The sequence below is a fragment of the Anabrus simplex genome, chromosome 2 (genome assembly GCF_040414725.1).
Source record: "Anabrus simplex isolate iqAnaSimp1 chromosome 2, ASM4041472v1, whole genome shotgun sequence".
Taxonomy (NCBI): domain Eukaryota; kingdom Metazoa; phylum Arthropoda; class Insecta; order Orthoptera; family Tettigoniidae; genus Anabrus; species Anabrus simplex.
Window position 1 is genome coordinate 706,739,398 of NC_090266.1, and position 14,825 is coordinate 706,754,222.

The 14,825-nt window shown below is 40.6% G+C and overlaps 1 protein-coding gene across 1 annotated transcript in view; it reads right to left on the reverse strand.

Annotated features, from left to right (window-relative positions):
- Positions 1 to 315: 315 nt before the first annotated feature.
- The window catches only part of LOC136863664 (E3 ubiquitin-protein ligase Rnf220), a 160,578-nt gene continuing 146,068 nt past the window's right edge, over positions 316 to 14,825 (reverse strand). Inside the window, exon 10 of the mRNA XM_068226030.1 lies at positions 316 to 452. Within this exon, the coding sequence (XP_068082131.1) occupies positions 381 to 452 (72 nt within the window). The 3' untranslated portion in view covers positions 316 to 380. The remainder of the gene's footprint in view (positions 453 to 14,825) is intronic.

Genomic DNA, 14,825 nt, shown 5'->3' on the forward strand with positions numbered 1-14,825 from the left:
AATAAATTCTCCATTCATTCACATTCACGTTATATATGCTGGACATTCCAACCAAGTGAAGTAACACGCGTCAACGAAGAATTAATTGGGAGAAACTTCTCATTTCATTAAACATGAAATTGATCACATTATTAAAACAAATCACAAATCTTTGTTTGATTGCAAGCACTTCCGTTCACTAGGTAACAGCGCGAACACTGAAGACTATAGCATATCACCCATTGAACATGGTACTTGTTCACAGATAGCGTCCAATTATCTCGCCGTCGTTAACAAGTATCCATCAAGCTGCCATGATGATTACACCTTATGCTCCAAGCTTAGAGGAGAGGAATAATGTGATTTTTTAAAATAATTTCTCAACCCATCTCTTCCTGTCGTCACATATAAATCCGCCTCAAATCGGATGGAGACGTTATCATGTTGCATTGAGGGCAAAGTTTTTTAGCACCCTGGAACAAAAATTCAGATTAAGTTCATTTGCAAACAATTAGGCATACTCAATGGAAATATCACTGAAGTACTCAAATTTTAAAGTGTTATATTAAAGTTCAAAACAACTAAGCAAAACGACATGCAAGAGAGGAAGCAGCAGAGTAAAGCAAGCAATAGACATTATATCAAGATCCATATATGGCCTGTACTCAAGTACGAGAGGTCTGCACGTGTTTAATTTTAGGGGCAAGGGGCCATTTTACAGTACATGCACTTGGTCTGAGAGAAACATGCAAGCTTCCGAAGGAACACAGTGCGACCAACATCAAACGGCTAACACTACCAACGTAATATCAGAACACCTTGTTTGAAAACCCCTTCCATTAAAACGTCTACAGCAGATTAATTTCCTGCAGATTATCTTCGTCAGTCGTCTACACGCGTAACTTGATCTTACCTCTTTTCTGGAGAGAAACCTTGGACTGCAGTAAATATGTTCCACTGTTGATGCTGCTAGATTTTAGGGTCGATAAACCAAGCAATGTTAAGCCGTGTGTAGGCCTAATTGTGTGAAAACTGAATGATATTGTATGTCATTTTCTCTTCCAATCTCAGTCTTGAATTTGTATGCATGACTAAAGGTAATTATTTTTAGTGTTATGAAATTTTAAAAAATCACATTTGATTTGTATAGTTGCTCAAACAGCGAATGTATGTTACTCACATTTAACATTTTATCGGACATAACATTAATTATTATCAAAATATATTTCACTTCCCATGTAATGCAGATACAAACCCTGTGGATACTCACAACAAACATATCTATAAGTTAAATTGTTTCTGAGAAAAGTGTACCTGCGAGGAACTTATGCAATACCATGCGCTCATTCTTTCTTTCTTTCTTTCTTTCTTAGCGACTGTACAATTAGCGTTCTGTAGCGTTTATACATTTGAAATTTTGCGTCTTATATCGATTCGAAGAAACATGGAATTTGGGATTTAATTATCATTAATTGCTAGAGACTTTTAATCATATTAACGTGAAATTGAAGCTGCATATCAACAAAGCTAATATTATAATAACATTTTATATAGGCCTAATAAAACTGTGCATCAATTTTAAATTAATAATAATAATGTTATTGTATTTTCAACACATTAACTACTTTTTGTCGGTTTTTCAAGACGCCAAGGTGCCGGAATTTTGTCCCGGAAGAGTCCTTTTACGTGCCAGTAAATCCGAGGCTGACGTATTTTAGTACCTTCAAATATCACCGGACTAGGCCAGGACCGAATCTGTCAAGTTGGGGTCAGAAGGCCAACGACTCAACCGTCTGAGCCACTCAGTCCGGCATTTTAAACTGATACAGCCTAAAGCATAACAGTGAAGAAAAAGAAAACAAATTTATATTGATGCAAAATCAGACCTAAAAGAAAATTTACATAATTAACTTATGTTCATGAATTAGTGACTATGTTGAAGAAAATCACAGAATATTCCAGAACATTCTGTTTCGACATTCGTGTTCTCCAGTCACAATTATATTTACTGAAGTATCCTTCAGCATATAAGCCTACACTGCTGGTAGGACCCCAAGTGCATCGCAGTGCTTTCTTTGAACCGCATCCCCAACTGTTAAAAAACAGCCTATACAATTCGACAAATAATGAAATACAACCCCAGACAGATTCGTAACCCACGAGTAAAACTAAACTTATTTAACACACATGCTGGTCCGCAAACTGAAGGTAAAGTTTTAAAAGTAAATACAATGGTATAAATAGCAGGTACAACCTAACCCAGGATCCACTCGAGACACAGCCTGGGAACGAAGTGAAAGCACGCACAGTCACAGGAATATGGCCGGGCGCACACTGGGACGCAGACGAAGCAGCTAACGCAGCGGAGCGCTGAGCAGATTTTTGTAATCCACGCAATTCATTGCATCATCGCACGTTGAGAGGCAGATCAGGTCAGGGCAGAGCAGGACAGGACATTTCTGCGCCTACTTCCGCTTACCACACGCAGGGTATGGAACACAGTTTCCTGCGCACGTGTCACGTAGTTTGTTCAGAAATGGAGGAGAAAACTGCCGCAGCTGATCGATCACACCATATTTTGTACTATATGAACCATGTGGCCTATAATCCAATTTTTCATGTCAATTTTCCGTTATGTATGTATGTATGTATGTATGTATGTATGTATGTATGTATGTATGGTACCAGAAACGCGCGGACCGGGCGAGTTGGCCGTGCGCGTAGAGGCGCGCGGCTGTGAGCTTGCATCCGGGAGATAGTAGGTTCGAATCCCACTATCGGCAGCCCTGAAGATGGTTTTCCGTGGTTTCCCATTTTCACACCAGGCAAATGCTGGGACTGTACCTTAATTAAGGCCACGGCCGCTTCCTTCCAACTCCTAGGCCTTTCCTATCCCATCGTCGCCATAAGACCTATCTGTGTCGGTGCGACGTAAAGCCCCTAACAAAAAAAAAGAAACGCGCGGTACATGCAGTATTTTTTAAGGAGCAACATCATTTGTCACGCACGCTCAGAACTATCAGCTCGATATGTTTACGTGTAGCAGAGCAAGCCAGCACGACCGCAAACAGCTGTGTATGACATAGGCGCAGGAGCGAGGTAGACTACCCGGCCAACTCAACTCGCCACGCAGCCAGAGCTACAGTTCTAGAACAAGGTCAAATATTCTCGATCTTTCTATCCAGAAATTTTTTAAAACTCCCTTAATAATAATCGTATCGCCTTATGAGATACGTCATTTTGTAGGGAATTACAAGAACATCTCCTCTACCAAATCTCAAGAAAATCCACCGAGGAGTTTTCGCGTAATTCCACTTACAAATAATCACGCTGTCTGATGACGTATACGAGCGTATAAAAGGCGAGGCCTCCAGACAGTGGACACAGCCATCGCTGGGAGCTCTGACCTGTCAGGCTCGCCACATAACAATGTCATATTGTTCGTCGTGGTGCTGTTTAAAAGTCTATCATCCGTACTGTTCGAGTGGACTTACGCTCTGCGAGTCTTTAAAATATGTTGACAAGTAGTCAAACTTAGACTCTACACCGTCAAGTGTTGTAAATGTGAATTATTTCCCAAGTGATACGCATAAACATGATATCGTTAACTGTGGCGTTTATATTAGTATTTCTTCAGTGAAGCGTAACTGATTTCATTGCTACGCGAAGGTGATGTTTGAAGTGTTTGAAATTCAACACTCAAGTGCTTCGGAATAGGTGATTAATTTTGTGCTCAATAAACTGTGTTAAAGTGAACGATATTCAAACTCACACTTGTAAATAATTATTTCTAACTTTATTTCCAAAGACTCTCTGTGCTAAGAGTGAATAACAATTTATTAGTTCATCGCTGTCAGCAGTGTCCTACGGATAAACTCTTGAATAACCATTTCTTGTATGTCAAATGCGATAATATTACTCGTGTGGAAAGTAACCACAGGCTGTGCTACAAGTGAACGATGTTTATTTCATTATTTTCAGTGGCAAATAACTATGAATTGTGATTTATTGAATCAATGCTATCCGCCACAAGTGAACAATATTTAATTTCATTATGTTCAGTGGTAAATAAGCATGAATTGTGATATTCTTTCATTTCTTTAATTAATGCTATCCGCATTTTCAACTTTTCAAGTGACATTTAATATCCTCTATCTACAAGTGTCGAATGAAGTTTTGGCATGTTTCAAACTTTCGTGTTGTGCGCCTACATTAAAGTCAGTCTTTGATGCCAAGTGATTCTGAAAGTGTCGGGGGACACTCGTATAAGTAAAATCGCGTATGATTACCCCGCATCCAGATCGTCGCAGAACTTCGAGAGCTTCTAGATCTTCAGGTTCGAGGCACGGGTTAGATTCCAATGCTGGTGAATGGACTTAGGAGTATAAGTCCAATTCCATGGTGACGAGGGGATCCTGGAGAACGAGTTCGATTCCATGGTGGCGAGAGGACCCGGGAGCACGAGGTTGCCTGGAGAACCATTCTAGAAAGTGATTCGAAAAACGACAATTTACAGCACCAAGGTAAAGTAAAGTAAACTCGTGTCCTCATCCCGAGGTGGTGCAGCTCTTTTCAGGCACACCCCTATTGGAGGTGAGCTGCATGTACCATTTCAACCACATACCAGCCCTCCTGCCATTCTTAAATTTCTGGCAGTACCGGGAATCGAACCCGGGCCTCCGAGGACGACAGTTAATAGTGGTAACCGTTACGCTACGAAGGCGGACAGCACCAAGGTGATATAAATTCAACATGCCATAAGATTGAATAAACTTCCTTTTAAAAGAAAAATTTTCTTTCTGTAGACAGGACCTCTCCTCCTGCACCAAGCCCTAGCTAAATACCTAGAATTTGCCTTGAGAACTTCTAGTTCATGTTTCTTAAATTATCAGTTGAGTCGGGCTATCTTTTACCGATACAGTATGTATGTATGGTATTTACATACGCTTCGCGAGAAATGTCTGAACAGAATTTAATGAAAATCGGTATGCAAATTCGGGGAATAAGGTAGTACAGTCTAGGCTATAAATATTTTTTTTTAGAATTTGCTTTACGTCGCACCGACACAGACAGTTCTTATGGCGACGAGGGGATAGGAAAGGGCTGGGAGTGGGAAGGAAGCGGCCGTAGCCTTAATTAAGGTACAGCCCCAACATCTGCCTGGTGTGGAAATGGGAAACTACGAAAACCATCTTCAGGGCTGCCGAGATTGCGGTTCGAACCCACTATCTCCCGATACAAGCTCACAGCCGCGCGCTCCGATCCACACGGCCAACTCGCCCGGTACACGTTCATTCTGAAAACCGACGAGAGACTGCGTAGCAAGGTGCGCTCACATGCACTTCGCAGTTTCGTCGTCTCCACGCTGTCCTGCTCTGCTCTGCTCTGCCCTGCCCTGCCCTGCTCTTCGGCCAACTGCGTATCAATGTGCGCCCTGCCTATGTGATGGGTACGACGTGAGAATACTATGAGAGCGGTCAACCAGCAGCATACGTACGGATGTTACGGGAGGGTGAACATCGCCATTGTAGACGTTCAGTTAGCTTCGTAGTGGGCTACCGACAAGTGGGTCAGAACATTCTGATATTTTTCCGCAAGATAAAATTATTGGAAGTTTTGTGGGATGAAGGAGTGTGACAAGGAGTTCGTTATCGCCCATAGCATCTTCTTGTGAGAGTCCACAGCCGTCAGAACAACAGATAGGTCTACAGTTGCACGGCGGAAGCGTTAAGGGTCATCCCCGAAGAGACGCACAGAATGAGGTCCGTTATACATTATATCGTGTAACAGACTGTACAGCTGCGCAAAGATTTAACGTAAGACGAAACTCGTTATTGGAAAAGGTAAGGAATTCGACCAGCAAGAGTCTAGAGAAATTAGCACGACAAGCTGATAAAATATGAGAGAGAGAGAGAGAGAGAGAGAGAGAGAGAGAGAGAGAGAGAAAAACTCTCAGTGGTGCAATTGGTAAGTTGTTATCCTTCTATTCCTAAGACAGCGGGTTTTATTCCGGCTTAGGTCGGTGGAATTTGAAGGTGTTTAAATCGACAAGTCCACATCATTAGCTTCCGACATAGAAGGACATGCGGAACCAAATACTGACGCCCTGATGTCTCTTAAAATCTACAGCAATGAAAGGGACGTTAAACAAATAATGTCATAATCATGGCTGCCTCCGTAACATAACGGTCATTAGCTTCCATCCTCGGTGGCCCGGGTTCAATTCCCGGTAGGCCAGAGATTTAAGAATGGCAGAAGGACTGGTATGTAGTCAAAAATGTACATGAAGCTCACCTCAATTGGGGATGTGCCTGAAAAGAGCTGCACCATCTCAGGATAAGGACACGAGTTTTATCATCATCATCATCATCATCATCATCATCGGGGCCAATCTGGTAATTCTAGTCATTTTAAAGTAAAGCCCACCGTGCCTGCTTTTAAGACAATCCTATGTATCAAATAAGTACAGTAGGCGCAAGGAGTCAGTTCTGATACCGTAAGCCCAGAAAATATTATTTATATTTAATGTACGATCTAACTGCTGGCGACCTTAACAGATGTCAGGGCGACGGAAATTTATTCCAGAGGAATCCTTTAATGTGTTGGAAGTCAAAGACACGGCGTTGTCACATGTCACCGACCTCAGCTGGAGCTGGATTCAAATCTGCTATCTTTCACCATAAAAAAGCGTACGATAAAACACACGGGGTTCTCATTATGAAGAATGCAACGCAATAGGAAATCCAAGGCTATTATTGTAGATCCATTATACATTTTGAATGAGCTAGTAAACAGACAAATACAGGATATTTATAGTATTTTAAAGTGGTGCAAAATAGCGCGATGCAAGTGGTATGATAACATGAGCAGCCGCGGTAGCGGAGTTACCTGCAGCCCGACGCCGGTAGCTGAGTGGGTTGATGAAATGATAATACTCGTATTAATATGTGAAACTGATAAATGAAATCACCTTATTGACTTCGGCAAAAGTTTAATATCGTTGGCATCGCTCCTTGGTGTAAACGTTTATTTTGGCGGCGTCGTTTTTGCACGACTGTTTCTTAGTACAGTGTTTGTTAGGAAGTGATGTTTACATTATAACAACGTGTTTTCATTGTGGAGTGTTATGCAAAGTATTCGTCTGTCAACGAGTGCAAGTTCCAATTCATTCGCAGATTTCCTGGCATCCTTCTTCCAAATAGGAGTGGAGAAATTCTGCACCACAGGGTCCGTTCATAAAATTAAAAAAGCAGGAGACGAACTGTGTTAAATTGAAGCTCTCGCGGAAAGAAGTCTCTCTTAATCTATATCGCGCCATACCGTACAGGCTAGCGTATCACTTTCTTCTGCCCGAAAAAGCAACTGCAATGTTAACAGCGAAACCGTACAAACTCACGAGGGAGCCTGACAGAGCGCGATATTTCAGTTTTGTAATGGATTTTTACAGTTTGTTCAGGTACCTATTTAGGAGGTGCCAAACGTGCTTGAGACCTGAGGGGCGTCACTTTGAACATCTCCCTTAATGCCAGGTTTCACCAGATATAGCTTTCTATGATGCGTGCAAACAGCCCGTGCATTTAAACTCCCAGTGGACGAGTGTCAATCCGGCCACTTGCGTGGCTTGAGTGATGCTAATGCACAGTAATAAAATGAAGGACACGAATTTTCGGAAAGTTATTCTTAAAACATTTCTACAGATACTGATAAGAAATAAAGGGATTATTATTCGAAACAAAGCCACCCATACACCTTGGGACTACAAATAAAGATTATATACTCTGCAGTATCACCAAAACAACGTGGGGTATGGGGGGGGGGGGAAGTGTGACATGTATGGTTCTTTAAATTGAAGCACTTACAATTGCTCGTATCTTCGTTTATAGTCTATCAGGGGAATTTTTGTGTGCTGAAACCATTCATGAGCTTGAATACAGTAATATTACGAGATAATGAGGATTTATATTTTCCTCGGAATATTCATTCCTTACATTTTCTGTTAGAGGTATTATTACACTACACGTTTCCATAGGACTGAACTGAACTGCTTTCCATAAACCAATGGTCATTTTCAGACTAATAATTTCGAACATACTTGAACTGCATTTTTCTTCTTTTATACAAAATAAGGACATAAAATAGTTTTGATAAACTGGTATCACATCATCAACAGGATACATTCGTTTATCATCATGAACTGAACATCAAAATGTTGTCCAAGACACCGCGCCATCGAAATTTCTAAAAAGTGGACTGTTTCTCTATTAGGGTATTTTGGAACTTGACACTAAAAGGGCAGTTAGTTAATCACTAGTTTCCTGGACTGTAGATTGTGAAAGTGAATCCTGGAAGAGCCGGGTGGCATTCAAGAGTGCTTAAATGAAAGAGGCATATCGGTGTCTGTAGATTTTCAGACATTTTCAAGAACTCCTCTTCAGGGTAAAATAATTCTGGCTTAGTTAAGATGATGTGTTAAAATATTATCATATTAATATAATTATTGTAACGGGTTGGCGGAGTAAATAAATAAATACTAGAACTGGTAGCGATCTACTTCTAAAATTTATTAACCAACTACTTGAACTACGCATTAACACACAGACACACCGAGACCACAACTTACATTCAGCGGACATGTTCGCGCTCTCTCCCCTAGTTCTCACTGTTCATTCACACTAATTCACACAGACTCCGTTCACTAACACTACAGTCTCACAGTTACTTCGTTGCCTCTGCCATGGTCCGCAGTTCACCGACTACACACATCAGTCGCGCAGTTCAGGATGGTATCCGCTGTCCACACACTCCGGTAGAATTCCGTTCACAGCCCCATACCGATATTCCAGCGTTCTCTACTACGCTGCAACAGAGACCCGCTCACAGCAGCTGGCCGCAGAGAGACAACTCACGACGACAGGCATACAAAACGAGTCCTCAGTTCTACAGACGGACACTCCAACAGACTGGTACACACAGCTCAGGCTGTAACTCACTCGTACTGAACCAGTACTCGTCACTCCCCTACGCTCACATTGAACTGAACTGAACACACCACACCAAATGAACCTACAGGTCGCTCCTGACTTCTATACACCTGAGCCTGTCGTTCCAGAACACTCCAGAAGCTGGACACATCCAGAAACTTCACGATGTGGAAGATTCCAGGTATGCGGTCTCGTTGTATCTTCACCCATCAAGGCCTTCGACGACACAGCGGCCGATGACGGCACTTGTAGCGGTGTCCGACCAATGCGCATCGGCCCTCTCCCACGAGACTCCGGTCCGGTGACGTCAAACGACAAACGCGCGCTGGCCCCACCCTACGTCGGGGAATGAAATGGCGGACGGAGAAGCCACGCGCACTGCACTCTTGTTATTATATCAGTAGTACGACCTCTCTCTAGTGGTAGGCAGCACGTCTAAAGCCTGGAGGCAGTGTAGTCTCTTGGAGTTAGGCAGAACTTTATGAAATGCCTTAATTTTCTACTCGATTATTTCAAGTGCCACATAGGGACTTGGAATGTATAAGCACTAGTAGAGTACCACACCTATTTGTGGGTTGGCACCAGCGAACTTTTGTTATCTGTTTCTAAGTTGCCACTATTGCCAGTTCAGTTCACAGCGACCTATCAACTCCTCACTCGTCCTTATAAATACTGTAAACATCAACTTTGCATCTACTGTATGTGCATCTTGTACTGTGTGGCAGTAAGTGAGGTTCTGCTCTCAGGAGACGACGGGCCGTCTGGGCAGCATGTAAGGTAGGCGGCTATATTTCGCCTATATGTGAACTTATCTACCTGCGTGTGGCGACGGAAAGATACCAGCGTTCTCCTCTAGCATGTAACAGTTACGGTGTGCCGCGATTACCTTAGTTTTAAATGTATATTTCTTGTTTCAGTTTGGATGTAATATGCAGGTTTCTAGGATGTCTGCGGACGGGGAGTAATCACCTTAGTGAGTATCGTGTATTGAAGATGTACGAGTGTGTATCCTCGTTTCCCTTATTCACTTTGCTTTTTGATGACCAAACTTTCTTCATTTTTCTCTGGAGCCGTCTCAGTCAGTAACGTAGTATGGCTTATTCTCTGTCAACGGGCCTTCTGTCCCATTTGGTTTTATGGCAAGTCATGTCACGGGATTGATTGAGTGGTTCAGCATCCCAGCATGTTTTGTTTCCGACCATTTCTATTTAACCTTTTGTTCTTTTATTTTCATTCTACGGCCATGTAATATGGGCTTCTGCTCCTGTGCTTTAGATCGCTCTGCTTCCTGCTTGGAGTAATGGTAGTGTCATGCTAAACAGTTCATCGTATTATACACACTCGGTTCAGGAATTAGAAAAACTATTTTTGATAGTAAGTTGTGTCCAGGTACTTAGTACTTAGTTGTCACTGCAATCAACAATTGAACACTGATTGAACTTTATGAACATGTGAAACCATGGCCGCCGGGCTGAGTGGCTCAGACGGTTGAGGCGCTGGCCTTCTGACCCCAATTGGCAGGTTCGATCCTGGCTCAGTCCGGTGGTATTTGAAGGTGCTCAAATACGTCAGCCTCGTGTCGGTAGATTTACTGGCACGTAAAAGAACTCCTGCGGGACCAAATTCCGGCACCTCGGCGTCTCCGAAAACCGTAAAAGAGTAGTTAGTGGGACGTAAAACAATTAACATTATTATTAAACCATGGCCCGCCTGGCCATTGGTAATAAAATTTAGGAGTTCTATCTCCCCTACTCTGTATTCTTGAACTGGTAAGGAAGCCTCAGTTTCTTGGGTTAAACCAAAGATTTTCTACACCAAAAATTCTCTGTACCAAATATTAGGTCGAAGACTACCTAATCTTGCTACATGTATATCAAAGGTGATCTAACTATGATGTGTCTGAGACCGACAAATCTTGTTAATTATCTGTTAATTATCAAGCTCTAAAGCTTTAGTAATAAGTTATTCAATGCAAATTTTATTGTTGTTGCTTTGAAAAGAGAAAGAAAATTAATAAATTTTGGGAAAACATTCTAAATTTAACATTTTTATGTGGTCATTTGTCCAGATGTCTCGGCCTGCCGCTTCTTCCCCTCCACTTCCACTAACCTCAGCAACAATTATTATTATTATTATTATTATTATTATTATTATTATTATTATTATTATTATTATTATTAGGTAAACGAACTAACGATCCCCGAATTCTTATCCAAGCACTGAGTTAAGTATTTCACAGCAATGAATTACCATAAACCTGAAGATTATTATCCAACAAGAAGGTATTAGATATTCTGGTAAGGTGTTATTTACACATACAAATCTGAAAGGGACACCGTGAAGAAGTGAACACATCCAGCAATAATAATATGGAAAGTCGTAAAAAGCGGAGTGATTGAATGAACATGCATTTTTTCAAACTACAGCACTTAATAAAAATAATTAAAGTAGGACTTTGGATTACACATCGGCCTTTCTCATACTGTTCCAAATGTGAAATAATGAGCACAGATATGCAAATCAATACAATTTAATTTCATGACATTCGACAAGATCTAAGCACAGCAACAATTTTCTAGTATACGAGTAAAACCATGCTTGAATTACATGCTGTTTGAATAATAAAATCCGATGAAAACTGGATAGAGGACAGTAAACAAGACTCTCAAGGGGGCAGCATATTAAATGGTTCAAGTTCACTGTATTATACAAATTCGGTTCAGAATTAGAGAAACTATTTTTGGTAGCAAGTTGCTTTTCGGAAAAATAGTTGCATACCATATTCTTTCTATGAGCACCTTAATTCAGTTCTCGAGTAGAACTATAAAGTAATAAAATACTACTTCGGGTAACATCGCATTTGTGTACTTCTTAAATTGTGTGTTCGTCTCGATAGTAAGCATTTGATTGTCTTATCTTTCTGCAAGGCTAGAAATGGTCTATTCGAATTACAATAGGGTATTCAGTGGAAAATTGCCGTCACGTACAGTAATATTCGGAAGTCGAACGTATATAACATCCTGTCTTCAATACTGTTTCCTATAAATGAAAGAGTACAAAACTCAACATCACAAATACCGCACATCCTTTTCCCTGTAATATACTGAGCACTTCTGAAAGCAGGATATTGCACTTGCATTTGAACAATCTAGAAAGAATAAACAAATTACATCGAATAAGAATGGAAGCTAGAGCTTTGCGCGATCCAAAGACGTTGTAGGTATATTTTATCTCATGTTGTTCCTTTTTTTTTAGAAACAACGCGTACGCTAGTGTAAGGTCGGAAGTCAGTATGAGGTCAGGTAGGCCAGGGATGTACATGTGGGTCTGAATAAATAAAACACTAGCAATACATGTTTACCGTACAGAAAGCAACAACACAAAATCTTTTAGGAGGAATTTTGATATGAGCCTCCAGCAACAAATCGCATTGAAAGAACTATTGTTTTGGGTGGTTCAAATATTCAACAGAAGTTCCACATCAAACAGCCCAGCGAACATGTCCACAACATACCGAACATCACACACACGCGCTTTCTTCATCGCACAGAATACGTCTGGAAGCGGCAAAGCTCTAGTTTCCATAACAATGTTCATGAAGTCTGAGATTCAAATACAATATGAAGGTACCTGCAGACGTTCAATTGTCAGCATATGGGTCCTGGAATGACTTCTAACAGAAATAAAATATCAAATAAAGCAATATTTAGTACTCACCAAGTTACTTCCTTTAGGAGATGTGATGACATTTTCAGTACTCAATTTTGCTCCATATTAGTCTCAATTAGTCAGTAATATTTCATCAGGGTGCATAGCTTCCATTGACCATCCTTTATGACCCAAACAATGGGTTCTTTGCATTTCAATTCCTATATTTCATTTGATTTCAGTCAAAAGAACGATCACAAGGATGCTGTAGGAATTCGGCATTGATGAGTGATATATTTGGTCATATATATTATACATACGGTAAGTCAATTTTTCAGAGCACATAAATAAGAGGCAAAGACTCAAAGACTCCTACATTAGAATGAGGTTTTTCAATATTCATATCTTGAGTTGTGTAAATGCCATTATCATTTCCATATATCAGTCAGGCATAAATCTATAACCTCTATTGAGTACACTGGTCACATATGTATTATTTTACTTCCAGAACTGTTGCCATTTCCAACAAGAATACCATGAAGTGTATTGTTATTTCAACAGCGCTGTTTTCATATGGACGGTGGGATTTCACATCTCCGAGAAAACAGTCAAGAATATGTGCTTTCCATTTACATTTTAAAGCTTGTGATCTCACATTACACTTTGCTACATCTCTCGAATAAGTCACTTCTATGTTACGAAGTGAAATGAATAATTATCAAGTGATAAATTCTTGCATTAGTTCCCAGAGCTCAGTGACAAAGATATTTTGTAGCTCTTTATGTTAGGGGAAACGTGAGGATATTTCATAATAAGTCATAAGTTTTCAATTCATGTTAATTCTCAGTAGTGTTTAAAATCCAACTGCGCAGCGTCTGTTGAGGTACATTAAGTCAAACATGAAATGCAGACCACCAGTCTTTCATTTTTCCACAAGCAATGGTTGACATTTGTTTGTTTGTTTGTTTGTTTGACTGACGTAAAAGTATCGTTCAGGAACTACGTCGGAAATCACCTATGTTAAATTCTTAAATTCTTCTACTTCAAGAGGTTGCGCAAAATTTACCCATAGAAGCTTTTTCGACAAACACTATTACTTTCTAAACAACAACCCAATGTAATGAATGTAATCTAATAAGCCACCGGCTTTATTCGACTCTGGTCGTGAGTTTCATCCTCTCCAGGGATTCCCCTAAATGTTGAACGAAGTCCTTCAATCTTTGAACTATTATTATTTAGCGTGTTGTACGTCATATAATATATTTTTTTTCCATGAATGTCTGAACTAAAATATCTTGACATTATATCAGAAGTAAAATCTCCCTCTCCAATCGTACGTAGTACTCACACTCGTATCATTGGTGACGGTAACTAATGTAGACACTATTAATAACATAGTTATAATATTTCGTGATGCCTTTGCTGGCAAGATGTAGTGTTTACAGTGCGCTATATCTTCTGGTAAGGGCTAGAATAAAACTGTTACTTTCATTGACCTGTCTCAGTCTTATTCTTGGCTTTGACAATATGAAAGTGGCTGAGGTATGAGTGACGATAGTAATGCCATTCCTTATGCAGCCAGTCCCTGCTATCAATGGTGTGAAAATGTCGCTCATAGGGTCGGTTGGTGCACGTATTTCAATGGGCTTGGCAGACTGATGTGCAATAGCAACTTCTGGCTCAGTGAGTAAAGCAACGGGAAACTACCTCACTCCTCATTTCCCTAGTACGCCTCTTCATTGACACCTAGGCCATCTATGACAGCTAAGGGTGAACCTGTTGAGGATCCAGCCAGCCTTCGGGCTGAATACCCAACATACATACAATATATCGTGAATTCTTCTAGAAATTCATACGGACCCAGGGTAATGTAATCAAGTCTGGTAAAAAATTTCAGTATTGTGCAAATGATCGAGGAGAATCGCGTCATAAGTTTTCAATCCATGTTAATTCTCAGTAGCGTTTCATTTGAAGGAATACTTTCACAAACACAAATCCAACTGCGCAGCGTTTGTTGAAGTACATTAAATCAAACATAAAGATCTGCGGCTGTGAAAGCCTTTTTTGATATAAAATGCAGACCACCAGTCTTTCATTTGTCCACGAACTTGCCGGATGAGGTACTAGGAGAAAACTGCATTACTGCCATTTATGCACGTCTTAAGCAATACCGTCTCTGTACCAAAAATATCAATGTTTTATTTTAGCAGAGAAAAT